Genomic DNA, 27,357 nt, shown 5'->3' with positions numbered 1-27,357 from the left:
TGATCTTGAAATGGGTGAAAATCATTAAACAGAGAGGGAGAGAGAATATGTTGGATGACAAACTCACTAAGAATCAATATCTAGTAAGTGGCCAGTTTTTATTTATTTTAAGTAAATACATATAAAGTAAATACATATAAAATGCCCTATATGCTTTTCCAGGGATATTTTATCAATAAATATTGTAATGCATACATACTGAGTTCTTGGAAATCACAAAAAAACTACTGGGCATCTTTGTCAGTAGAAATCTTTAGCTCTTAAACTCAACTTTTTCATATTTTTCTTATAACATTGTAGAGTCAGATTACATGGTACTGTGAGCACATTTAAATTTTTTTTCTTGTTACACAAGTAATGCTTGTTCATAGGCAAAAAGGTTAATATTTTAGTGTATCATGTCAAATCTCTTTATGCCCTTTTATATAAAAGTTTCCCCTCAAAACATGAGATATTACCATGAATGTTGTTTTTTAATCTGCTTTTTTGATTAAGATATTTAGAATACTTTTCTATTAGCATAAGTTATTCATTATATTTATATTTTTGTCTTTTTGAAACTGAATTTGTTTGTGGTCTATCTGTATACTTTACGTGGACTGAGATGTGATTTAGGAGTCCGTAGAAGTCTAAAAATATAAGTGTCCTACATAGAAAATTTTTTTGTTTTTATGGTGGTAAAATATATATAACATGAAAATTTACATTTAACCATTTTTTAAGTTTATAATTTAGTGGCATTATATTCATAGTATTGTATAAACATCACTATTATCTATTTCTAAAATGTTTTATCACCCCAGATAGAAACACTGTCCATTAGGTAGTAAGTCTCCACTTCCCTTTCCCCACAGCCCCTGATAATCTCTAACCTACTTTCTGTCTCTGAATTTTCTTATTTCATGTAAGTGAAATCATACAACATTTGTACTTTTATGTCTGGTTAATTTCACTTAGCATAATCTTCCCATGTTGTAGAGTGTATCAGAGTGTCTTTCCTTTTTATATCTGAATAATATTCCACTTTATGGATACATTTGTCTGTTAATGGACATGGGTTATTGCCACCTTTTGGCTATTGTGAATCATGCTGCAGTGAATATTTGCATGCAAGTATCTGTTTGAGTCCCTGTTTTCAATTCTTTTGGGTACATACCTAGGAGTGGCATTGCTGGGTCATGTGATAATTCTATGTTTAACTTCTTGAGAAATCCACACGGGTTTTTTTAAAATTAAAAATAATTTATTAAATGTTACTTCCGTAAAGTACTAAATCATATAGCATGTAGAATTCATGCAGTGTGACATGACCAGTAGGAGCCTAGATGTGTTTGATGTAGTTTGTTTTCTTTAGTGCCTTCGAGACTGCCTTGTAAGTAGTAAATAGAAGCTCAGAGAAATTTGTGGAACAGACTGATCTGTAACTGTAACTTCGTGTTTTATTTAATATTAACAACTGCCCTCCCTCCAAACCACCAAGCAATACTTGGTAGAATCATTAACGATAAATAAATGCATGTTTATTAGGACTGTCCCTGGAGCATGCTGCATGGAGTTGCCCATAGGAGAAGCAGCTCAGTGCTAATTGGCATCTGAAATTTGGGAAGGATGCCTATGGCTTTAGATTTGCTGTCATACTTAAACCTCTCTATCACTGTCTTAATATAGTTATCATTCCTCTCTTGTAGGTCATCACCTAGGCTGCTGGTATGTCAGTTTCAGGAGCTCTGGAGGATGACAACTTACTTCCTTGAGATGTCTCCTAAGATTCCCCTCCTCCCTAATTTGGTTAAGTCAGGAAATTCCATAGACACACTCCAAACTTCGTGACACAGTGATAGATAAGTACTCAATTTATTTATGTGTTTTCATCTAAAGTTTATGTTAATCTCAACCTTTTCCATCTAGAACAGAGGTTGGCAAATTGTGTGGGCCAAATTGGGTTTATTTTTGTACAGCTCATGGACTAAGAATGGATTTTACATTTTTAAAGATTGTTGAAGAAGAATAAAGAAGAACATGTGATAGGGAATCTATCTGGCCTGCAAAGGGTACAATATTTACTGTTGTACCCTTTATAGAAAAAGTTTGTCCACCCCTCATTTAGAGTCTGATTCTATTAGTTGTATGTGTGTGAATGTGTCTAAATCTATGTCAACATGGCTTAAAAAATTTATTGAATAATTATCAGGTACTTAAATGTGTTCAAGAATGACTATAATGAATTTCTTTGGGTGACCTGATTTCTGTGATGACTTTAAAAAAGACTTTAAAAGATATGTAGTCACAATTGAAATTTTGAAAAGAATTTTAAGATTGAGGTTTACAGTGGTTCATTGTCCTCTAATTCTTATAGCAGTCATCTGGGAATCGAAATCTATATCTTGTTTTAGACAGTTACTGACTCACTGGGTTATAGTTTAATAGTTTTCAAAAAATGGTTCATTAAATACATTTAAAACTCTTTGGAAAGAAAGCATCTGAAAAGTGTGAATGCATTTCAGAATCGTGTTTACATGTATGGTGCCTATATGTGCATGCTACATTGAGAAATATCTCATAATAAAGATGGAGATGTTGGTTAGCAATATCTTAAAGGGCCTCTTAAGGAATTTGGCTTTTACTTTGATTAAGATTGTAAGCTACTGGAGGGTTTTGAACAGAGAAATGATGTGATCTGAAATATTTTTAAAAGGATCACTCTAGCTACTGTGTTAAGAATAGATTGTAGAGGACAAGGTTGGAAGTGGAAGAACAAATATGAAACTATTGAAATATTCCAGGCTAGCGATAATGGTGGCTTGAATTACAGTAGTAATGGTGGAGGTGGTTGAACAATGATAGGAATCCGATTATGTTTTCAAGATAAAGAGGATAGTATTTGCAGACAGATTAGATGTATCAGCAAAAGAGTAGAGTTAAAGATGACTAAGTTTTTGGCCTGAGCAATTAGAAGAATGGAATTGCTATATAATGAATTGAGCAAGACTGTGGAAAGAAGTTTTAGTAGGGAAAATAGCAAAAGTTTGTTTTGAAAGTTTGGAAGTCTCTTAAGAAATGTGACTCATCTTGAGATGCCTGTTGGATAGCCAGGTGGAGATGTAAAATAAGGGATCGGGGTTAGGAGTTGAGGGGAAGAGATAAAGTTCGATAGTTATAGAACAACTGGATGGTATTCGAAGCCTCACTGAGATCATTTAGAGAGTGAGTGTAGATAGAGAAAGGAGGGTCCAAGGGGCTGAGCCTGATGTACTCCAATGACTAGATGTTTGGTAGCTGATGAGAACACAGGGAAGAAGATTGAGAAGGAATTGTCATTGAAGTGGGAAGAGAACCTCCTGGAAGCCAAGTAAAGAAAGTGTCTATTTTCACGACAATTTAAGCTTTAAAGTGGAGTCAGTTTAAGCATGCATGGAACCAAATGGCTTGCATTTCCTAAATTCACCATGCTGTCTCTTATTTCAATCTTTGCACACCATGTTTCCACTGCTTGGAACACCATTCCCCTACCACACCTGGTTACTCTCTCTTTTTCCTTTAGCTCTCATTGTGAATGTCATTACTTCTTTACAGACTTTCTCGATCCTTGAAGATTGGGTTGGGTGTTCTCTATCAATTTTGTATTTGCCTTTTACTTGTCTGTATCCCCCACTATCCTGCAGCCTCTTGTTTATTCTTAGTTCCATACATCGTGCAGAGCACATTGTAGGGACTCAACAGGAGTTTCTTGAATCAATGAATAAATAATCAGAACTTGACTGAAGAGTTTTTAATAGCTGCCATTTTTTTCTGCATTCTACTTTTTGGAGATAATGGTAAGTGGTAAATATTATGTTTACATTTCCAAATAAACTTTTAGAGGATAGCCTGGAGTTAGTGCATAGTTGCACTACTCTGTTATTTTTTATATAGTTCATATGTAGCACTATAAAATGGTCATTACTTTAAGATACCAAAAGAGCCTGAACCATGAATATTCAATTATTGTCATTAAGCTTTAGGTTTTTTTCTTAAGGCAGGAAGGGGAACTAGTACATTTAAAAAGATTTTAAAAAGGATTTTTGTGTCTGTATATGATTATGTGAGACCGGGATTTTTCTTTAAAGCCTCCCAGTCCAATGGAAATGTTGAGGTGTAAGATATTATAACAGGTAAAATATTTTCTGAAAGTCCCTCTTATCATAAAAATACTGCATGTGTAACAAATGCAAAATCTTATATGATAGTATTTATTTTCTTATCCCCATGAATGTGGGTGGGCTGGGATTCAGCCGATCAAGACTGAGTAGATTTGCCCCTAAATTGCAGATTGGGGGCCTGGTCTGCTCTGCATGTCTGTTATAGTGCTTGGATGAGTGGCTACCAAGTACATGTTCTTCTCCTAGTGAAAGGCAAAGGCACAAGAGAACAAACCCATTCTCACAAGTTTAAAGCCTCTCTTATATCACATCTGCTAATGTTCCTTTGGTAAAGGAAAGTCACATGACCAAGCCCAACACCAGTGGGGGATGAGATATATTCTACTGTTGTGGCAGGAACTACGAAGTCACATGACAAAGGGTATGGATTCTGAGATGGGTGAAAATTTGGAATGACAATGCATTTTATCACATCGCCCAGACAAATACAATGTTAATCCACGTGGGCAGCCTCACACTTCCTAAAGTTTCACATCTATAACTAACTATGGTTAGAATAAAAAGTTCTGGGCCATTGGAGAATGTCTAAATTTTCTTCCACTTCTCAGATCTTGTACTAGCATTTTAGAGTGGCAAAGGGCCTAGAAGATAGAGTATATAATTCAGAAGTTCTCAGCTAAGGGGAGAGTGGAGGTATTATATACTTTTAAGTGATATGGATGGGGGAGTAAGGAGGTGATGGGGAAAGGCATGTATAGTTTGAAGAAACACCTCTCAAAATTCTATAATCTCCTACATCTGCACCTCCTAACAATCATTAGAAAAACATCCATATAGAACCATGTCCTTTATTTCCTGAAAAGGAAACAGATCCAGAATAGTGAAAGTACCTAAGGTCATACAGCTGTTTAATGGTGGAAAGGTTTAAAACTCAGGCTTCTTGACTTAATATGAAGTGCCTCTAAGCTTTTCATACTTAGATATATATTGTTAAGTGATGACATGGACTTTGTGATTACAAGACGCTGAATAGCTCTAGTTGAGAGTAATATATTTTTGCTATTCTTTTTCATTTGTTATTAATCATATTTTCAGTGGTGGAAGTCATGAAAAAATTTGCTCATCAGGGAGTCTGAATTTCAATAGATTCTTTTGGAAGCAAAGGTCATTTATGAGCCATGAGTGTGTGTGTATATAAAGCAAGGGCCATCTCTTTTTTTAAAGTTAGAAATATATTCCTGGTAATCAATGTTTATTTTTAGATTTTTTTAGTAAGACTGATTAGATTGGTCTAAAGTTGCACATGTAATTGAGATCTTAGACTTTCCTGATGCTTCTCAGTGATATTGCTGTCTTTTCAGTGCTGTCCAAGCCCAAGATGTCTGTTCTCACTCCTATGTTGGCCTTTTTGCTGATGAGAGTAATCTTAGAATGGTTTGGAGATTTACTTTAATGGACTCTGACAGTTATGTGGTTGAGATTGCCTCAGGCTGTAAATTCTGGTCTGTAGGACAAAAATACTAGACTGATCACAAGGGAGGACTTGGTTATTTTTATTAACACAACCCTTTTATTATTTTAGAGGAAGCTGAGTATGAACATCAGGGGGCAGTGTTTAAAAAGCTATTACACTAGAAATTTCTTTTTGAGAAAACTATGGTTTCCTGTGTACTACTGGGTAGAGAGAATATCTGAAAGGATATATATATTCACACATTTATATATACTTTTAAAATTATATTGATATTTTCTTTAACAATTTAAAGTTGTATCTTCTTTGTATCTTTCGAGCATGTTATTAATTGTAAAACTTTAGCAGGAAGAATTCTCTCTACTACGTTAAAATATTTATTTTTTTCTTCCTGTTAACTTTATTAACCTTTCTTTCTAGAAGGATAAACATTACGTTATATTATTGACTAATTTTGGGGTAGGAACATTACGTATGCCCTTTAATAAAATTGACTTTTTATGGAGTTTGCAAAGTACCTTTTTGATTTTTGTGAATTTCCCAATGGAATTTTCTTAATATCTGTCCTTGTATGGACAGATTGCAGGATTCCACTTGGGCCTCATAAGGGACCTTAGAACTCAATTCAGAGAGAATATTCCAGAGAGTTAGACCTATTCTTTAGTTTTAAATAGAAAAAGCCTAAGAGATCTATTTATGAAATGAAGAAATAGCATGTATGAAAACAAAGGGACAAGAACAGCCAAAACAATTTTAAGGAAGAGCATGGGAGGCAGATTTTCCCTGTTAGGTATAAAGACTTTACAACCATAATAATAACATAGTATGGTATTAGCACAAGGATAAAGAAATAGATTAATGGTACAAAATAGATAGCTCAGAAACATACTGGCACATATATGGAATTTTTTTTTTTTTTTTTTTTTTTTTAGGTCTTATACTACAGATCATTAAAGGGTGAAATATTCAGTAATTGATGGTAAATCAATTGGTTATCCTTATGGAGAAAGATAAAATTGGATTTTGAGTTTGTTCTATACAGTAAAGTAATGTTCCAGGTCAACTAAATATAAAAAGTAAAACTTTAAAAATTTCAGAAAACAATATAGGAAAATGTCTTTATGACTTTAAGGCAGGGAGGAATTCTGTAGACAACATACGAAAAGTGCAAACTACAAAGGAAAAGATCGATAAACTGGACTACTTTTTAAAATGAAAACATTTTATATGTCAAAAGCCACTATAAAAAAGCAAGAAGACAAGTCATAGACTCTTAGAAGATAACTGACAAAGGATTAATAACCAGAATATAAAAAAATTCCTTCAACTTAAATAGAAAAAGGAGAAACGAGAAAAGGAAAAGGAAACCTGAATGGCCAGTAAAATTTACTTAGTTTCAGTAGTCTTTAGATAAGAGCAAATTAAAACAAAAATATTTGATTTCACACCTAAGAGGTTGACAGACATTTAAAAGTCTGACAATACGAAGTATGAATGAAGCAAGGGAAACCTTGAATGTTGCTAGAGGACTGTAGATTGATTTCCATGTTGGAGAGCAATTTGGCAAACTCTTCGAGATTGTACATGAATCTACCCTATGACTTACATTTCTATTTCTAGGTATGTCCCTATAGAAACTCTTGAACATGTGCATGAGGAGACATGAAGAAGAATGTTCATAGCAACATTGTCTATAATAGAAAAAAGGTGAAAATAACAAATGAAATATGTTTCAATAGGAAAAGGGGTAAGTGTGTAATATAATGGGATACTAGTAAGCAGAGGAAAGAGCAAACTGGAATTACTAAAGCCAATGCAGATGAATTTTACAAAGATAATATTCAGTGAAGAAAGCAAGTTACAAAAGATGATAAAGAGATTGGTAATATTTATGTAGAGTTATAATTATAACATAATACAAAATATGTATTTTTGAGTAGTTCACTCACATGTGGTTAAAATATAAAGATGTGCATGGTAATGAAAAATACTAAATTCAAGAGAATGATTACCTCTGCAGAATGGAGAGGAAGGAATATGAGACAGGAAAGGGATATACACAGGACTTGATCTATATTTGTCAGATAAGCATGAGTATTTGTTGTATTGTTCCTATACCCTTTTATGCTTGAAATAACAACAAAAGGTTCAGAAATGCTCAAATAGTTCCCTCCTTTTGTCTTCCTCCCCCGACTCCACCACGTGTTTCTTGAGCTCCTATATATTCCTGGCTATGTTGTGTGTACAGGGCAAATAATGCAGACATGGTTCCTGCCTTTAAGGAGTTTACAGCCTACTGTCAGAGACATTTTATAAAAAAGTTAAAATATAGTTTGGCATGTACTAACAAATTGTGCTGTTATGGAGAATCAAACAGGGTACTGTGATGGAGATTAGTAGAGGTGGGGCTGCTTACTGTAAATGGGATGGTCAGAGAAGGCCTTTCTGGGGAGTTAACATTTAATATACCTAAAATATGAGAAGGAGTTACCCATTCAGAGAACAAGGGAGGAGTGATTCAGGTAGAGAGAATACCATGTGCAAAGGCCCTGAGGTGGGAAGGGTTTAGATACCTTTCATGACCCAAGAGAAAGCCAGCATGCCTGGAATACTAAAACTGGGAGCAGAATGCTTGAGAAAACACTGCATAGTTGTGCAAGTGTCATAGCATACTGCAAAAGGTTGGAGCAGTAGAGGGATTTGATCCAAATTACATTAAAAATAGTCTTTAAAAGAGGTAGGACTTAGATACTGATTGACTCATCCTGAAGAACTTCCTTATAAACATTGGACATTGAAATAAAGTTCATGTTTCAGAGAGTAGTTATTAAGATAAAATATCTTTAGATTACTAAAGAAATCATTGTGCCATTATGGAGTTTCAGAGTCAGTAGCAGATAATGAATGGTAAATCATCTAGCAACTGCATCCAACATATATATCATGGCAGCGACAATACAAAACAAAACATTGCTGCAGTTGGATTCTTTTGGAATGAGTTGTTATATGTATATTAATAATTTTCTGCATATTCACCACATAACTATATCTTCTAAAAAATAATAATTAGAAGTCTGACTGCAGTATAAATCCATAAAATTTTGAAGGAGACAAAGAAGGAAGGAAGATTGGGAGGGAGAAAGGTTGGAGTGTGGAGAAGAAAGAAGACAAGAAGGAGAAAAGGAGGGAAGAAAAGGGAAAGAATTAGAATAACAATGGGCAAATTTTATTTTGACCTCTAAAAATAGTAGTTTAGGCTAGTTCACATGACATTCATATGGCATTAAACACTTCTATATTGAATAATCAATATAGATATGACATTAAAAGGGGTCCTCTTAGTCAAAATAATTGGCAACTACTGGTCTAAATTATGAATGTCTGTTGCACCCTCTTTTATCAGGAAATATTTTTTTCCCTAGAATTTCACAGTGTTGTGGCCATCTGTCCAACTTTATAGGCAGTGATCCCTAGCAAAAGGGTGCTTTGACGTATTTACCATTTCATACCAAACTTATTATTTAAACAAATAATGACACCATCTTTGCAGAGGAAGGAAAACATAGCATATAAATACAAGATTGCAAAACACAGCACATAAAGCTAGGGACTTAGATTATATTTTGTCTGTAGACATGGACTGACTCCAGAAAGTGACATTTTGCCCCCATTTTATCTCCCAAGGATATACCCTTTTTATCTTTAAATACTTTTTTACCCTTACACATAAAACACATGTGTTACACAAGCTGGAGTGTAAGCAGAAACTTTTTCCTTTCCCACTCTACCTCTGCAAACCTGCACTCTTGACTCATTTTCCTTGCTCATGGATGAAATCCTTCGCAAGTCCTATAGATTTTTCCCCTGGTTATTTCATATGAAGTAATAAAAAAAAGTCCAGTCCAATCTAAAATAAAAACTTGACTTTTTCTCCTGCAACTTGGTTGGGCCTGCCTTCTTGGAAACCGGGAGGAAGGGGTAAGAGCTGGGAGAGAGGGGGAAAGTGCAAAGGAGGGGGAGGGGAGAAGATGGGAGAGGGGAGGGAGAGAAAGAGGGAGGGAGTTAGAAGTGCATAGTGTTCCTTCTTTCATGATCTGTCTCTTCCCCATGCTAGCTGCTGTTTGTGATTCCTTCAGAATCAGGTCCTTTTAGTGAAATGGAAGTGAGCTAATGGGTACAAAAAAAGCCATTATCTGACTGATATAGTTGGAGCCTTGTATTGTAGCCTTCTGTGTGCCTGAAGCTCAGTTGGTGGCTCTTTTATGGGGAGCTTTGTAGGGTAGTCAGAAAATTCAGACTGTAGTTCTTCTCTAGTTCCTGCTTTTTGTCCTCTGTATAAGGAATCTATCTGTTCAGGTTACCTTGTCTTATAGGCAGCCCTCATAGGTAAAATTTCTTTTAAATGACCTCATTCTGCTCTCTTGGTGGTCTGCTTGGCCCTTAGGGAAAACTCCTCCTTCCTCTTCTTCACCATTGGCACGGAAGTGTAGTTTACTCTCAGATCTGTTAGTTTTGCTGTCTTTAACTGATGTAACCATAACTTTGCTTTTGGTATAATTTTAAGCACATGTCAAGTCCTTAGGTAATTTCAAATTCTGAGAACACAGGCCAAGATCTCAGATGCTCTTTCTGAAGTATCCCTCATGTGGCTTGAAGTAAGGGGGAGGCAATCTGCCCTTCCCTTATGACAGGGTGAAATGCATAGCATGCTGACAACTCTAAGGAAATTTTTGTTAAAAGTCTTATTTACCTTTCCATCTTTTCTCATGTACCCTCAAATGGATGATAAGCTAAGAGAAGCAAAACTGGTTTTATATTTTTTTAGCATAACTTGTATTGTGTTCTGGCACTTAAGGGCATGAAGATTCAGCTGAAATTGAGACAAGGGAGTCCTGTTTGAATATTCTTAAATTCAAATTTTGTTGAAGAAATATGTTTTTCAGGTGGTAAAGAATAACATTAGAGAAAACCTGAGATATCTGTCTTCAAAGTTTTTAAGTATGAAGAGATAATATTTAATAAAAGTGTCTTGATAATTTCCTATACATTTTCAATTATTTAAACACAAATGAAAAGGCCAAGTTTTTCCATATACATAATTTCTAAATAAATATATTTTTTAAATAGCAAATACTGCTTTAAATCTGATACTGAATTGTTATTGGGATAAGGAACATTGTTACAGTTTTCCTTGGGAACTCTTTATGAAACCGTGGGATTAAGAAAATCTACTGGATTGGAGCATGGACAAAATGATTCTCCATTATGTTAAAAGAAACAAAATTGCTCTTAAATGATCTCTGCTGGGTGTCATTATGGATATGTAGTGAATACCATCTCATGACATGATTTTATACATAAATGTATGTTTGACTACTCCAGTTCTCAGATGTTTTTTCTTATACTATTGATCAGCAAAAGAGAAATCTAAGACCTGAAAAAGAGTTTAAGCTGTTTTCTTAATGCTTTAAAATTCCAGAAGCAAAGACATAGCCTGGCCCTAGAAATATGGTATAAATCTAGAGTCAGTTGGTTTCACCTTTGGTCTCTGATTTCTCATATATGGATATAATAGCTTCCAATTTAAAGAACCTTTTGGAGATGAGAGACCAGAAAGAGGGAAATAGATGACGGTGTTAGTTAATGTCAAAGCAGTAGTTATTTCAAAACCTTCACAAGTTGAATGTTTCATAGATCATACCAGATAAACATGCCAAGACTTAACCACATCCCAAAACCCTGTCATCAGAACTGAATTGTTTCCCCTTATGGTAATAGGCCTGGGAAATAAATCCATAAATTTAAAGAAGCAATGTTAGATAAGAAGAAATGTTATACTTAAAAGAATGAAAAAATTAAATGTTAGATAAAATTTAGATAGCATTTATTTCATGAATACTAATGATTATTTTCATTTTTTTGGATGACCTACCAAGCTAGCATTAATGCAGTATTATAGCTGTCAGCTCTTTATTTGAACCATAGTATCCTTTAATCACAAAGGTCAAGATATATTGAATAAGTAATGGTCATGTACGAATGGGATTAGTACATATGTATTAGCATATAGTTGTTATTTGCTTTGTTGAATAAACTCAAAAAGAGTTTGGAGGCTCTAGGTAGAAATAAATGATAAAGATTTATTCAAGAAGCTTAGTGTTTGCAATTGGGAACACAGCTAGGCAAAAACCTAAAAGTATTGCAAAGATGAAAGAAAAGTTAAACATTTTTATAGTAAAAAGTACATTCTAGAGAAGAACCGGTCTTGCATTCTTAGCCTTTGGATTTGTCTGAGATGGTACTCCTCTAGATCAGGGGTCCCCACCCCTAGGGCATGGACTGATACCAGTCTGTGGTCTGTTAGGAAACTGGGCCACACAGCAGAAGGTGAGCGGTGGGCAAGTGAGCAAAGCTTCATCTGTATTTGCAGCTGCTCCCTAGCATTAGCTTCACTGCCTCAACTCCACCTCAGATCATTAGGAATTAGATTCTCATAGGAGCACTGGTCCCTGGTTCCAGAAAAGTTGGAGACTGCTGCTCTAGATGATTGGTGGACTGGATAATGGGTGTCAAGTGGTCTGGGTATGTGAATATTCATTCCTTAGTCCTTCAGGGGATAATCAGAGGGTTATCTGAAAGTTCGATGTATATCCAGGTATTCACAAAGGACTGGAAAATTCAAAACTTTAAGTTCCCAGGCTAGTTAAAGGAAGAATAAAATCATATCCTCATACCTCAACCTACATGATTTTAGTAATTTAGCAGTTTTGCTATAGTGACTCCATGTTACTTCTTAAGTGTATTCTTCAGCTTAATACTTCATATTGACCAATATTCTTTGTTTCTTTGGGGAGTCAAATTCTATGTAATAACTAATCTTACATCTTTAGATTCTCTTTATCATTTTGTTGAAAATAATTTATCATTCTTAACATTGTCTAGGACATACTCAAAGAATTTAAATGAATACTTTCTGAAGATAAGAATTGCCTGTTAGGATAAATAGTTATAATCACGAGAGTTCTATGAGATTTGCTGATTTTATTATTTCAAAATAAAGATATTACAATTTTAAAATATTTTTGATTTGACAAATAAAATTTTATGTTCCCAAATACATTTAAGAGGGCACTGTTTCTATACTCCAGCTAGAAATTTCAATCATGTTTCTTTCAGGTGTCCAAGGAAAGCAAAAATGTTAGTGTGGGCCATGTTTTCACCTCAGTTAGATACACTTAGAATTTTATTTATCCTATTACCTTTCTTATTTTGAATCTTTGATTCTTCTTTACCCACAATACCTTAGACCCTTGCCTCCCACACACTTTCAGTTATTTGTAACCCAGTATATGGGAGCAGTGATTCCACTAAGCTATACATGTTCGTGTCCATGTAATAACTCTCATTTAGATCTTTTACCTGTCAGCCACAAAGTCCTCGGCCTTTATCGAAGTGTTGCTATTGGGCTTTTATTTTTTGAATGGGATATTGTATGCTTCTGACCTTTAATCCCTTCACCATTTTAGATCTGGTCTGTTATTTAGACTTGAACTATTTATTACATCTGGAGGCCATGGGGGTTACTGGACATAAGCTATTCGGTCCATCTTTTTTGACTGTCTTGAGTCACGCAGCATTGAAAACAACCAAGGCTAATGTGAAAAGCATGGAACCAGAGACTATGTGGCTCAAACACTTCTCAGGTAATGATAGGGAGGAAAAGAGGGGAAAGAAACAGCAGGAATCTCAGATTGTGAGATACAAGTATGGAGAGGCAAATGTTAAAATATACCCCACACCCCCACCTCTCCTACCACTACAATTCCAGCATTTCATTGGATTCCTTGCAGTTCCTCAATTCAGATATCTAAATCAGGGACCTTGCTGGGCCTTTGGGCAAAATTTAACTAGTCGTCTCTTTTTGACAATAAAGCTTTATTGGAGCACAGCCATGTCCATCTGTTTACGTATTATCTATGGCTACTTTTGCATTGTAACAGCAGGGTTGAGCAGTTGCAACAGAGACACCCTCTGCCCCTCTGCCCCTGCACCTGACTACACAAAACCCGAAATACTATCTTGCACTTGACAGGAGTTTTCAGGTCCCAGATCTAGAGCATTTGGGATTTATGGCCAAGAGGCAGGGATGACACCACAGAATGGAGAGAAAAATACTTTATTTGTTCCCTTTCGAGTCTAGGCCCTGATAATACTTAGGATAGAAAATGCATTATGAGGAAACTATCTAAAGACTGCATATACAGAAGTCCTATAACTAAAGACAAAGAAGAAGTCATCTTGAGACTGGTAGGAGGGGCAGAGATGTGAAATGGGCTGCTTCAGTACCTATGTGTGGTGGTGGAGAATTGTGAGGGATGTCTTGGCTTCAGAGGTTCCCCCTTAACTGCAAGGTGGGGCGGGCAGGCCCACATTGGGCTCCTCAGCTTGGAGCATCAGTACTGGGAAGAGCAACCCTCACAAAATCTGACTGTGAATATCAGCCGGAATTTTGTCCATCTGGATGAGACAGAAGGTGGCTGGAAACCCGCTTGTCATCTTAACAGACCTGTACACAAACTCTCTCATGTTCAAGTACTCACCCTGGGCTCCAATAAAGGGACAGCAGCTCAGAAGGTACCAGAGACATTCAGGGAGAGACTAAGTTATGTCTCTCTGAGTTATGCAGCTTCAGAGTGAGGGCTGGAGGGAAAGCTGCCATTGTCCCAGTGTTGAGCCCTCCTCCTGCACAGAAGGGAAGCAGACACCATCTGTCCTGTGTGGAGCCCTCCTTCACATGCTCAAATCTGAATTTTCATTGGCCTGGTGAACCCCACCTACCTTGTCCCATCTACCTTGTCCACCTCCAGAGGTCTTTTTGCAGCTGGCAGGCAGACATCATTGGCCTACAATACAGCTTTTTTTGGACAACTTTCAGAGTCTGTAGGCCTCAGGCAGGTGGCAGCTGGCTTCAGTGGACTCTGAGACTTTCGCAAGTGACCCCAGGCTCAGCACTGGTGCAAAATTGGAATCTGCATTAACCCATTGAACACCACTCACTCCACACTGGTGACTCCCAGAGATGCCGCTTCACCCAATTCCTGTACCACCCAAGACTCTTTCAGCAGCTGAGCCTTATGGACATCTGTCAGGCAGTGGCAGGCCTAAGGGTTCCCTGGTCCTTTTGCTGAGCTGCCTCAACCTTGGTACTGGTGATGACTGGCCTTGATTCATGTTGTGACCTCTCCTACACATCTGAAGGTTCAGCACAGGCAGTGACTAACTATGGATCCCTCTGCAGCTCTACTGAATAGCCCAAGACTAGTCACAGGCAGCAGCTGACCTTGGCCTGCACAGAAGCCCCTTCCAAGAGCCCCCAGGACCAGCACACCTGGTAGCTGGCTTCAAATCATAATGGAACCCAACCTGATTGGCCACAAGCAACACACCCAAAGAGTGGTCCTGGCAGACACCAAAACCCACTGGGGTGGATCCTGCTCTGCAGGACCAGCCCTCGCACTGCAAAGCAGTTTGTACCATGTGGGAATGGCCAATTCTCACAGCCAGTAATCCTGAAGGTCAGTCCCACCCACTGAAGTGCCAACAGCAATCGAAGCTCAACTACAACTGAAGGGCACACATAGTCCACACAAGAACACTCCTGGAACATCTGGATTAGGTGACCAGGGAGACCATTCCACTGAGTCCCACAGAACACCTACTACATAAGGTCACCCTGCCAAGACTGGGAGATGTAGCAGATCTACCTAATAAATAGAAAAAAAACTCAGAGAGGCAGCCAGAATGAGAGAACAAAAGAACATGTCCCAAATGAAAGAACAGGATAAAACCCAAGGAAAAGAAATGAATTGGAGGCAAGTAATCTACCAGATAGAGTTCAAAACAATAGGTATAAGGATGCTTAAGGAACTTAGTGAGAACTTCAACAAAAAGCCAAAAAGGACATAGAAACCATAAAAAAAGAACCAGTCAGAAATGTAGACTATAATAACTGAAATGAAAAATACACTAGAGGGAATCAACAGCATATTAGGTGAAACAAGATCAAATCGGTAATTTAGAAGACAAGGTAGCAGAAAATATCCAATCGGAACAGCAAAAAGGAAAAAAGAATTTTAAAAAAGATAGTTTAAGGGACCTCTGGGACAACATCGAGTGTAACAATGTTTGCATTTAAGGGGTATGAGAAGGAGAAGCGAGAACAAGAGGTTAAGAACCTATTTGAAGAAATAATGACAGAAAAGTTCCCTAACCTGGTGAAGGAAATAGGCATATAAGCCCATGAAGTGCTGAGTGTTCTAAATAAGATGAACCCAAACAGACCCACACTAAGAAGCATCATAATCAAAAATGCCAAAGATTAAAGATAAAGAATCTTAAAAACAGCATAAGAAAAGCAGTTACCTATAAGGGAGTGCTCATAGTCTGTGAGATGATTTCTCGACAGAAAATTTGTAAGTCAGAAAAGAATGGCAGAGAATATTAAAAAACAACAAAGACTGCTCTACCCAGCAAAGCTATCAATTGAAATTGAAGGTGAGATAAAGAGCTTTTGGACAGGAATAAGTTAAAATAACTCATTACTATCAAGCCAGTATTATAAGAAATGTTGAAGAAACTTCATTAAGAAGAAGGGGAAGGAAAAAATAAATAAATATCAACAATAAAATGGCAATAACTGTACCTATCATTAATCACTTTACACAAAAGACCCTGAATTGCCAAAGCCATCCTGAGAAAAAAGAATGAAGCTGGAAGCATCACTCTGCCTGACTTCAAATTATACTACAAAGCGACAGTAATCAAAATGGCATGGTATTGGCAGTAAAACAGACACACAGACCAGTGGAACAGAATTGAGAGTCCAGAAGTAAACCCGTATTTATATGGCCAAATAATTTTCGACAAAAAAGCCAAAACATACAGTGGAGAAAGGAAAGCCTATTCAATAAGTGGTGCTGGGAAAACTGGAACTCCACTTGTTGTCTATCACCACACACCAAACTTAACTCAAAATGGATTAAGAACCTAAATATAAGAACTGAAATAATAAATTACATAGAAGACAACATAAAAGCTAAACTTAAGGACCTTGGATTTAAAGAGGATTTTATGAATTTGACCTCAAAAGCAAGGGAAGTAAAAGCTAAAATAAATGAACGGAACTACATCAAACTAAAAAGCTTCTGCTCAGCAAAAGAAATTGTCAACAAGGTAGAGACAACCACCAGAATGGGAAAATATATTTGCAAGCAACACCTCCAATAAGGGCTTAATATCCAAAATATACAAAGAACTCATAAAAGTCAATAACAACAAAAAAACAAAGGAACTAATCAAAAAATGGGCAGAGGACCTGAACAGACACTTCTCTCTAGAGGACATAAAAATGGCCAACAAATATTTGAAAAGATACTCAACATTGCTAGCTATTAGGAAAATCAAAAGCAAATCAAAACCACAATGAGATACCATATCACACCTGTTAGAATAGCTGTAATCAACAGGACAAGTAATAACAAATGTTGGAGAGGATGTGGAGAGAAAAGAACCCTCATACACTGCTGGTGGGACTGCACATTAGTACAGCCACTATGGAGAACAGTATGGAGGTTTCTCAGCAAACTAAGAATTGATCTACCGTATGATCCAGCAATTCCTCTACTGGGTATTTACCCCAAAGACTTGAAAACCCATACCCGAAAAGATATTTACACACTGATGTTCATAGCAGCATTATTCACAGTGGCCAGGACATGGAAGCAACCAAAGTGTCCTAAGATAGATGATTGGCTAAAGAAGCTGTGGTACAAATATACAATGGAATATTACTCAACCATAAGAAGAGATGAAATACTGCCATTGGTGACAACATGGATGGACCTTGAGATAATCATGCTAAGCGAAATAAGCCAGACTGAAAACGTTGAAAATCACATGATATCACTTACATGTGAAATATAAACATAAAAGCAGCATATGAACAAAACAAACAGACTCATGGACATGGACTATAGACTAGTGGTTACCAGAGGGTAGAGGGTGGGGGGAGAGGGGGAAGGTAGACAGGGTAAAGGGGGTCAAATATGTGGTGACAGAAAGAAATCTAACTATGGGAGGTGAACACACAGTGTAAATATATATATGCCTTACTGCTGAAGTGTAAAGCTGAAAATTATTGGAATTAGTTAACCAATGTCACCATAAAAAATAATTTCTTTAAATGTAAATGGTTTAAATGCTGCAATTAAAAGAGATAGAGTAGCTGAATGGATAAGAAAACAATACCCATACATATGCTGTCTACAAGAGATTCACTTCATATTGAAAGATACACAAAGACTGAAGGTAAAGGAATGGAAAAAGATATTGCATACAAATGAAAATAAAAAAAAAAAAACAACTTGGTAGCAACACTCATACCAGACAAAATAGACTTTAAAATGTAGGCTATAATAAGAGACAAGGACATTACATAATGACAAAGGGATCAATTCAACAAGAAGACATAACCCTAATAAATATTTATGCACCCAGCATAGGAGCACCTAAATATTTAAAGAATATATTGATTGACATAAAGGAAGGGATAGATATTAATATAGTCATAGTAGGAGACTTTAATACCCTATTGATGTCAATGGATAGATCTTCTAGACAGAAAATCAACAAGGAAACAGCAGCTTTAAATTACACAGTAGACCAATGGATTTAATTGATATTTTTAGAGCATTTCACCCCAGAGCAGCAGAATATACATTCTACTCAAGTGCACATGGAATATTTTCCCAAGGTAGAACATATTAGGCCACAAAACAAGGACATTTAAAATTGAAGTCATATCAAACGTCTTCTCTGACCACAGTGGTATGAAACTAAAAATCAATTACAAGAAAAAAAAACTGAAAAATTCACAAACACATGGAGGCTAAATAACAAGTTATTAAACATTGAATGGGTTAACAATAAGTTCAAGGTAGAAGTCAAAAGATACCTTGAGAACAATTAAAATGAACACATAATGATTCAAAAATCTATGGGACATAGCAAAAGCAGGCCTAAGAGGGACATTCATAGCAATCCAATCCTACCTCAGAGAGAAGAAAACTATCAAATAAACAATCTAACTTTCTTTTAGGTAAAGGATTTAGAAAAAGAACAACAAAGCTCAAAGTGAATAAAAGAGAGGAAATGATAAAGATCAGAGTGGAAGTAAACGAAATAGAGTCTAAAAAAACAATACAAAAGATAAGTGAAACCAGGAGCTGGTTCTTTGAAAAGATAAATAAAGTTGATGACTCTTTAATCAGACTCATCAAGAAAAAAAGAGAAAGGAACCAAATCAGAAATGAAAGAGAAGTGACAACTGATACCACAGAAATACAAAGAATTTTAAGAAAATACTATGAAAATTATATGCCAAAAAGTTTGACAATCTTGAAGAAATGGATAAATTCCTAGAACATATAATATTTCAAGACTGAATAAGAAGAAATAGAAATTCTGAACAGACTGATTACTACTGATGAAAGCAAATCAGTAATAAAAAAACTCCCCACAAACAAAAGTCCTGGATTGGATGACTTCACAGGTGAATTTTACTAAACATTTAAAGAAGAATTAACACTTACCCTTCTCAAACTATTTTTAAACATTCAAGAGAATGAAAGGCTTCTAAGCTCATTTTATGAGGCCACCACTACCACAATTCCAAAGCCAGACAAAGGCATTACAAAAAAAGAAAATTATAGTTTGATACCCTTGATGAATGTTGATCCCCAAATCCTCAATATATTAACAAGCGATTCAGAAATACAGTAAAATGTTGTACACCTTGACCAGGGATTTATTCCTGGGATGCAAGGTTGGTTTATATCCACAAATCAATCAATGTGATACACCACATAAACAGAATGAAGGATAAAAATAATGTGATCATATCAATAAATGCAGAAAAAGCATAAATGCTTTTTAAAACAGTATCCACCACCCATTTATGACAAAAACTCTTAGTAAAGTTGGAATAAAAGGAACATACCTCAACATAGTAAAAGTCATATGTGATACACCCACAGCTAACATCATATTCAGTGGTGAAAAGCTACAAGCTAAAAGCTACAAGCAAGGTAGGCTTGTATTTTTTTAATTTTAAATTTTTTAAATTGTTTATTGGGGTAACATTAGTTAATACAATTATATAATTTTCAGGTGTCACATTATAATTTGACATCTATATATTCTATCGTGTGTTTACCACCCAAAGTCCAGTTTCCTTCAGTTTCCATATATTTAATCCCTTTTAGCCACTTCACCCTCCCCCTACCTCCCTATATTTGATCCCCTTTAACCATCTACCTACTCTCACCTCCCCCACACCCTACCCTCTGGTAACCACTAGTCCATTATCCATGCCCATGAATCTCTGTTTGTCCTGTTCATATGTTGCTTTTAAGTTTATATCCCATATATAAGTGATATCATGTGATTTTCAACATTTTCAGTCTGGCTTATTTCGCTTAGCATGGTTACCATGAGGTCCATCCATGTTGTCACCAATGGCAGTATTTCATCTCTTCTTATGGTTGAGTAATATTCCATTGTATATTTGTACCACAGCTTCTTTAGCCAATCATCTATCTTAGGACACTTTGGTTGCTTCCATGTCCTGGCCACTGTGAATAATGCTGCTATGAACATCAGTGTGTAAATATCTTTTCGGGTATGGGTTTTCAAGTCTTTGGGGTAAATACCCAGTAGAGGAATTGCTGGATCATACGGTAGATCAATTCTTAGTTTGCTGAGAAACCTCCATACTGTTCTCCAAAGTGGCTGTGCCAATTTGCAGTGTATGAAGGTTCCTTTCTCTCCACATCCTCTCCAACATTTGTTATTACTTGTCCTGTTGATTATAGCTATTCTAACAGGTGTGAGATGGTATCTCACTGTAGTTTTGATTTCAAGCATATTTTTTTAAGATCAGTAATAAAACAAGGATGATCACTTTCACCACTTCTATTTAACGTAGTATTGGAAATCCGAGCCACAGCAATCAGACAAGAGGAAGAAATAAAAAGCATTCACATTGGAAAAGAAGTAATAAAACTCGTTATTTGCAAATGCCATCATGCTGTATATGGCGAGCCCTAAAGATTTCACCAAAAAACTATTGGAACTGGTAAATGAATTCAGTAAAGTAGAGGATACAAAATTAATACTCAGAAATTGGTTGCATTTTTATACACCAATAACAAATATTCAGAGAAATTAAGAAAACAATACCATTTCCAATTGCATCAAAAAAATAAAGTACCTATGAATAAATTTAACCAAAAAGGTAAAAGACTTGTGCTTGGAAAATTATAAGACATTGAAGAAAGAAATTGAAGAAGATATACATAAATGGAAGCATATTCCATGCTCATGAATCGGAAGAGTTAACATTGTTATAAGTTTTGTACTACCCAAAGCAATCTGTAGATTCAGTGCAATCCCTATCAAAATACCAGTGGCATTTATCTCAGAACTAGAACAAATAATTCTAAAATTTGTAAGGAGTCATGAAAGACCTTGAAAATTTATAAGGAGTCATGAAAGACCACAGCAATCTTGAGAAAGAACAAAGTTGGAGGTATCACATTACTTGATATCAAACTGTACTACAAGTCTGTAGTAATCAAAACAGCATGGTATGGGCATAAAAGCAGACACATAGATCAGTGGAACAGAATAGAGAGTTCAGAAATAAATTCACATCTATATGGTCATTTAATCTGTGACACATCAGTTAAGAATACTCAGTGGTGTAAAGATAGTCTATTCAATAAATGGTGTTTGGAAAATTGGAGAGATACATAAAAACATACAACTGGACATCTTTTTTATACCATATACCAGAAGAAAGTCAACATAGATTATAAAGACTTAAATGTAAGGCCTTGAATCATAAAACTCTTAGAGGAACACATAGGCAGTAAACTTTCTGATATTGCTCTTAGATATATTTTTTTGATACATCTCCTTAAGCAATGGAAACAACAGAAAAAACAAACAAATGGGACTACATCAGACTAAAAAGTTTTTGCACAGCCAAGGAAACCATTAATGAAATGAAAAGACATCCTACTGAATGGGAGAAAGTAGTTGCCAGTGATACATCTGATAAGGGGTTAATATTCAAAATTTATGAAAAAAACTCACAATTCACCAGCAAAATGACTAAACAATTGTCCAATATAAAAATAGAAAAGAGGACCTGAGTTGACGTTTCTCCCAAGTGGATATACAGATTGCCAGTAGACATATGAAAAGGTGCTAAATGTCACTAATCATCAGAGAAATGCAAATTAAAACCATAATGATATATCACCTCTCACCTGTCAGAATAGCTATCATCAATAAATCAACAAACAAAAAGTGTTGGCAAAGATGTAGAGAAAAGGGAACCCTTCTGCACTGTTGGTGGGATTGAAGTTTGGTGCAGCCAGTATGGAAAATGGTAAGTAGGTTCTTTAAAAAATTAAAAATAAGACTACCATATGACCTAGTGTTCCAGTTCTGGGTATTTATCTGATGAAATCCAAAACACAAATTTGAAAAGATATATGCACTCTTATTTTTACTGCAGCATAGATGTGGAAGCAATCTAAGTGCCTTTCTCCGTCCCCCCACCCCCAGCTTTGTTGAAGTATAATAGTTAATTTGTTGCTCATATTTACATTGTACAATTCGATGAGTTTTTTTCAATTATAGTTGGCATACAATGATATATTAGTTTCAGTTGTACAGCAATAGTGATTAGAGATCTATATAATTCATGAAGTAGTCACCCCCACGTGCCTTTCAGTAGTCGATTGGATAAAGAAGTGGCACATATATATCAACAGAATATTACTCTGCCATGAAAAGGAATGAAGTCTTACCATTTGCGACAACATGTATGGACCTGGAAGGTATAGTGCTAAGTGCAATATGTCAGACAGAGAAAGATAAAAAGTATATAATTTTACTTATATGTGGAATCTAAAGAACAAAATAAACAAAACAGTAACAGACTCATAGATACGGAGAACAAACTGAAGGTTGCTAGATGGAAGTGGGGTGAAAAAAGGTGAAGGGATTAAGAAGTACAAATTTATAGTTACAAAAGAATCATGGGATGAAAAGTAAAGCATAAGGAATATAATCAATAACATGATAATAAGTATGTATAGTGCCAGGTAGCTACTAGAATAGTCAGGGGATCATTACATAAATTATGTAAGTGTCTAACCACTATGCTGTATACCTGAAACTAATATAAAATAATATTAAATGTCAATTGTAATTAAAAAATCAAAAAAGGGAGGAAAAAGGTGAAGTGGAATAAGAGGTCAGATTTCCAGGTATAAAACTAATAAGTCACGGGATGTCATGTGCAGCACAGAGAATATAGTCAATAACATTGTGATAGTGTTGTACGGTGTCAGATGATAGCTGGACTTATGGTGATAACTTCTTTGGTTATATAAATGTTGAATAACTATGATGTATATCTGAAATTAACACAGTATAGTATGTTAGCTGTATTTAAATAAAAGTTTAAAAATGCAAATATGTGCAAAATTCTATGAAAAAACTTTTCTGCATCCACCGAAATAAGAAAAAAGAAAATGCATTATGATGTAAAAGCCAGATATCTGAGTCCTGTGCCTGCATTCTTAAGAATGAAAACAATTCTTTACAAATAAAATGATTACAGTAAGAAATGGAAGCAGGAAAAAAATTACATTTTGTTTAGCTGTATAATATAATATTTAATTTATTGAGTGTTTATTATGTGTTAGGTACTGTGCTCAGCAATTATTGCCTATTATCTCATAAAATAATACACAATTGGCATAATTTACATATAGGCAAGTCTATATCAATATTAATTGCTTATCAATTATAAAAATATGTAGCATAATTAAAAGCTCCCAACAAAGATTTATAAGTATTATAGTACCATGTGACCTTGGGGAAGTCATTATGTTGGTCCGTGCTTAAATGTCTTCATCTTTTCTCTTACTTTATAGGCTGCTAGTGTGTCTGAGATGTAATTCATAAAAGTTCTATCAAAATTGTAAATTATTCTATAGACATTAAATTAAGTCATTAAATGTTTCAGATTGTGCTGTGTAAATTTTACATAGGATATAATACTAGTTATACCTGGAATTCTTTTATTTTTAAATTTATTTTAATTAGTTTCAGGTATACAGTACATTGGTTAGACATCTGTATAGTTCATAAAACGATCCCCCCAATTGCTCCCTCCATCCCCTGTCTCTCCATCTAACTAATATATTGATGCTAACTGCATTCCCTATGCCATGCTCCCCATTCCCATGACCATCCTTCAGCTACTAATTTGTACTTCTTTAACCCTTCACCCCATTCTCCCATCCCTCCATCTCCCCTCTCCTCTGCCCTTCACCAAATTGTCCACTATATTAGTGTCTGTTTTTGGTTAGTTTGTTCTTTTTATTCCTTTGATTCTGCATAAAAGTGAAATCATATAGTGTTTATCTTTCTCTGTCTGACTTAAATACCCTCTAAGTCCATCAAAGCAATGTCTTTTTCCATCTCCTTCCTTTTAGTCTCTGTGTGTCTTTTAATCTGAAGTTTCTTAGAGGTGACATGTAGGGGTCTTGTTTTCCTTTCTATTCATCCACTCTATATTTTAGTTGGAGCACTTAATTCTTTTCCATATGAGGTACTTATTGATAGGGATGTAGTTACCATTCTTTATTCCTGTTTTTGATACGTTTTTTTCTTTTTTTCTTTTTTCTTTTGGGTTCAGTGAACTTTACTGATGGTACATGACAAGGTAGGGCTCCCTAAGCCCTTCCCCTTCTTCATGGGGTATGGGATGGAAACTGGAGGTCAGAAGATTCTGTGTGTTGGGGGATTGATTTGGGGCAAGGACTCTCCAGGAGATAAGGGCCTCTTCCTCTCACTGGGGCTGATGGTCCAGGGGGCTCTTACTCCTTGGAGGCCACGTGGACCATAAGGTCCACCACCCTGTTGCTGTAGCCAAATTCATTGTCATACCAGGAAATGAGCTTGACAAAGTGGTCATTGAGGGCAATGCCAGCCCCAGCATCGAAGGTGTAAGAGTGTATATCACTGTTAAAGCCATGGTAAACAACCTGGTCTTCAGTAGAGCCCAGGATGCCCTTGAGGGGACCCTCTAATGCCTGCTTCACCACTTTCTTGATGTCACCTTATTTGGCAGCTTTCTCCAGGTGGCAGGTCAAATCCATAACTGACACGTTGGGGGTAGGGACATGGAAGGCCATGCCAGTAAGCTTCCCATTCAGCTCAGGGATGACCTTACCCACAGCCTTGGCAGCGCCAGTAGAAGCAGAGATAATGTTCTGGGTAGCCCATTGGCCATCATGCCACAGCTTCTCAGGGGGCTACCCACGGTCTTCTGGGTGGCAGTGATGGCATGCACTATGGTCATGAGTCCTTCCATGATGTCAAAGTTGTCATGGATGACCTTGGCCAGGGGGGCCAAGCAGTTGGTGCAGGAGGCATTACTGACAATCTTGAGGGAATTGTCATACTTCTCATGGTTCACACCCATCACAAACATGAGGGCATCTGCAGAAGGGGCAGATATGATGACCCGCTTGGCTCCACCCTTTAAGTGAGCCCCAGCCTTCTCCAGGGTGGTGAAGACACCAGTGGACTTCACAACATATTCAGCACCATCATCACCCCATTTGATGTTGGTGGGATCTCACTCCTGGTAGATGGTGATGGGCTTTCCATTGATGACAAGCTTCCTATTCTCAGCTTTGACTGTGCCTTTAAACTTGCCATGGGTGGAATCATACTGGAACATTTAGACCATGTAGTTGAGGTCAATGAAGGGGTTGTTGATGACAACAATGTCCACTTTGCCAGAGTGAAAAGCAGCCCTGGTGACCAGGTGCCCATTACAGCTCAATCCATTCACTCTGACCTTCACCATTGTGTCTCAGGGTTGTGGCTGGCACTGCACAGGAGGACACGGAGAGCCCATGATTTTTTTTAAAGAAGTCCCTCCAACTTTTCCTGTAATACTGGCTTGGTAGTGATAAATTCCTTTAGTTTATTTTTGGCTAGGAAGATCTTTATCTGTCCTTCAACTCTAAATGATAGCTGGATAAAGTATCCTTGGTTGTAGATCTTGGGTCTTCATCTACAAGCATTTCTGTCCTGTGTTGTTTCTTTTGAGAAATCAGCTGCCAGTCATATGGGTGTTCCCTTATAGGTAACTATCTGCTTTTCTCTTGCTGCTTTTAATATTCTTTCTTTGTATTTAAACTTTGGCATTTTAATTATGATATGTCTTGGTGTGGGCCTCTTTGAATCCCTGTTTTTTGGGATTCTCTGAACTTCCTGGGGTTTTATGTCCATTTCCTTCACCAGGTTAGGGAAGTTTTTCATCATTATTTCTTCAAACAGCTGTTCAGCATCTTGTTTTCCTTCAGATATGCTGATCAGATGGATATTTTGACCTTTGATAGTGTCCCATATGCTCCTTAAATTATTTTTGTAGTCTTGGCATCTTATCTCTTGCCATTCTGATTGAGTATCCTTGGCTTTCCCATTCTCTAGATAGGGCATTTGATCCTTTTCTTTATTCACTTTGTTTATTCTTTGTCTATTCCATTTAATATACTTCTCATCTCAGATAATATGTTCTTCATTTCAGACTGGATTCCTTTTATAATTTCCATTTCCATTTTATGTTATTTATCTCTTTATTGTAGTTCTCATTGAATTTATCTACACTTCCCAAAAGTTCATTGAGCATCTTTATAACCAGTTTTTTGAACTCTGCATCTGTTAGATTACTTGACTCCATTATATCTGGATCTCTGTTCTGTTCTCTCATTTGGTTTCTACTTCTTTGTCTTCCCATTGTGGCTGCCTTTCCGTGTCTATTTCTATGTACCAAGCAAAGCTCCTAAGTCTCCCAGTCTTATTAATGTGGATTTGTGAAGTAGGTGTCCAGTGGCACAGTCCTGAGAGGGGTTCAGCTGCAGGCCAAACTTAGCCCAAGCCTCTACCCACTCTGGGACCATTTGTTAAGATTCAGCAAGCAATCCACAGATGCTGTGCTTATAGTTGCCTCAAAAGGTCACACCAGAAACTGAGGCCAGCTGCCTCCAGTGTGAGTCTAGGCGCTGCTCAACAAGAAGCACCTGACATGCTGAAGATATACCTGGATGTGGCTTGGGTGGGGCCGTGAGTTGGGGGAGGCAGGGTTTTAGGGAATCTTCTGGGCAGAGTGACCTCTGTCATCCAGTTTGATAACGTCTAGGCTATGGTGGCGCTGTGTCCACGCACTGGGAGGCGAGAGGGCTCAACAGGGAACAATGGATACCACTGGTACTTCTGTACAGAGTGAGTCTCGCCTATGCTTTCACACTGACGATGTCTCCCTTAAGTCCCTGGTGCCCCCTGTGCACAGCCAAATCGGCATTGGTGCTTAGAGTGAGCAGATCTGTCACCGTGAAAATCTCCTTGCAGATGCGGTGCCTGCAGCTGCCGCTGTCACTGCCTCTGCTGCAGCCTCCATCTCACTCAGCCGCTGGAGACCAGGCAGCCTTGTGTCCTCGCCCCATCTTACCTTCTGCTGTTGCAGGGTGATTTCTTGGATTTTTCCCTAGCTGTATGGCTTGTTAATCTAGATCCCAGGCGATTTTTCCTTGC

The 27,357-nt window shown here is 36.7% G+C and overlaps 1 protein-coding gene and 1 pseudogene across 10 annotated transcripts in view; one reads left to right on the top strand and one right to left on the bottom strand.

Moving 5' to 3' along the window:
- SUGCT (succinyl-CoA:glutarate-CoA transferase) overlaps positions 1 to 27,357 on the top strand; it is a 255,360-nt gene that overhangs the window by 27,335 nt on the left and 200,668 nt on the right. For 4 of the 10 annotated variants that reach the window (XR_005649969.1, XR_005649968.1, XR_005649970.1 and 1 more), the window contains exons 4-5: positions 1,689 to 3,815; positions 7,231 to 7,357. The exons of 3 other annotated variants lie outside the window; for them this stretch is intronic. Coding sequence is in view for 2 of the 7 variants with exons in the window: in XM_039849419.1 (XP_039705353.1) it covers positions 1,689 to 1,707 (19 nt within the window). In the remaining 5 variants the exon portion in view is untranslated. The remainder of the gene's footprint in view (positions 1 to 1,688; positions 3,816 to 7,230; positions 7,358 to 27,357) is intronic. 3 more of the 10 variants (XR_005649972.1, XM_039849419.1, XM_039849417.1) reach the window with 1 other exon arrangement.
- Positions 24,559 to 25,627, bottom strand: LOC120591742 (glyceraldehyde-3-phosphate dehydrogenase-like; annotated as a pseudogene).

This window comes from Pteropus medius, unplaced genomic scaffold, assembly GCF_902729225.1.
Source record: "Pteropus medius unplaced genomic scaffold, Ma_sr-lr_union100, whole genome shotgun sequence".
NCBI lineage: Eukaryota > Metazoa > Chordata > Mammalia > Chiroptera > Pteropodidae > Pteropus > Pteropus medius.
Note: the sequence above shows the minus strand (reverse complement) of the source record. Positions and strands in the feature narration are given on the sequence as shown.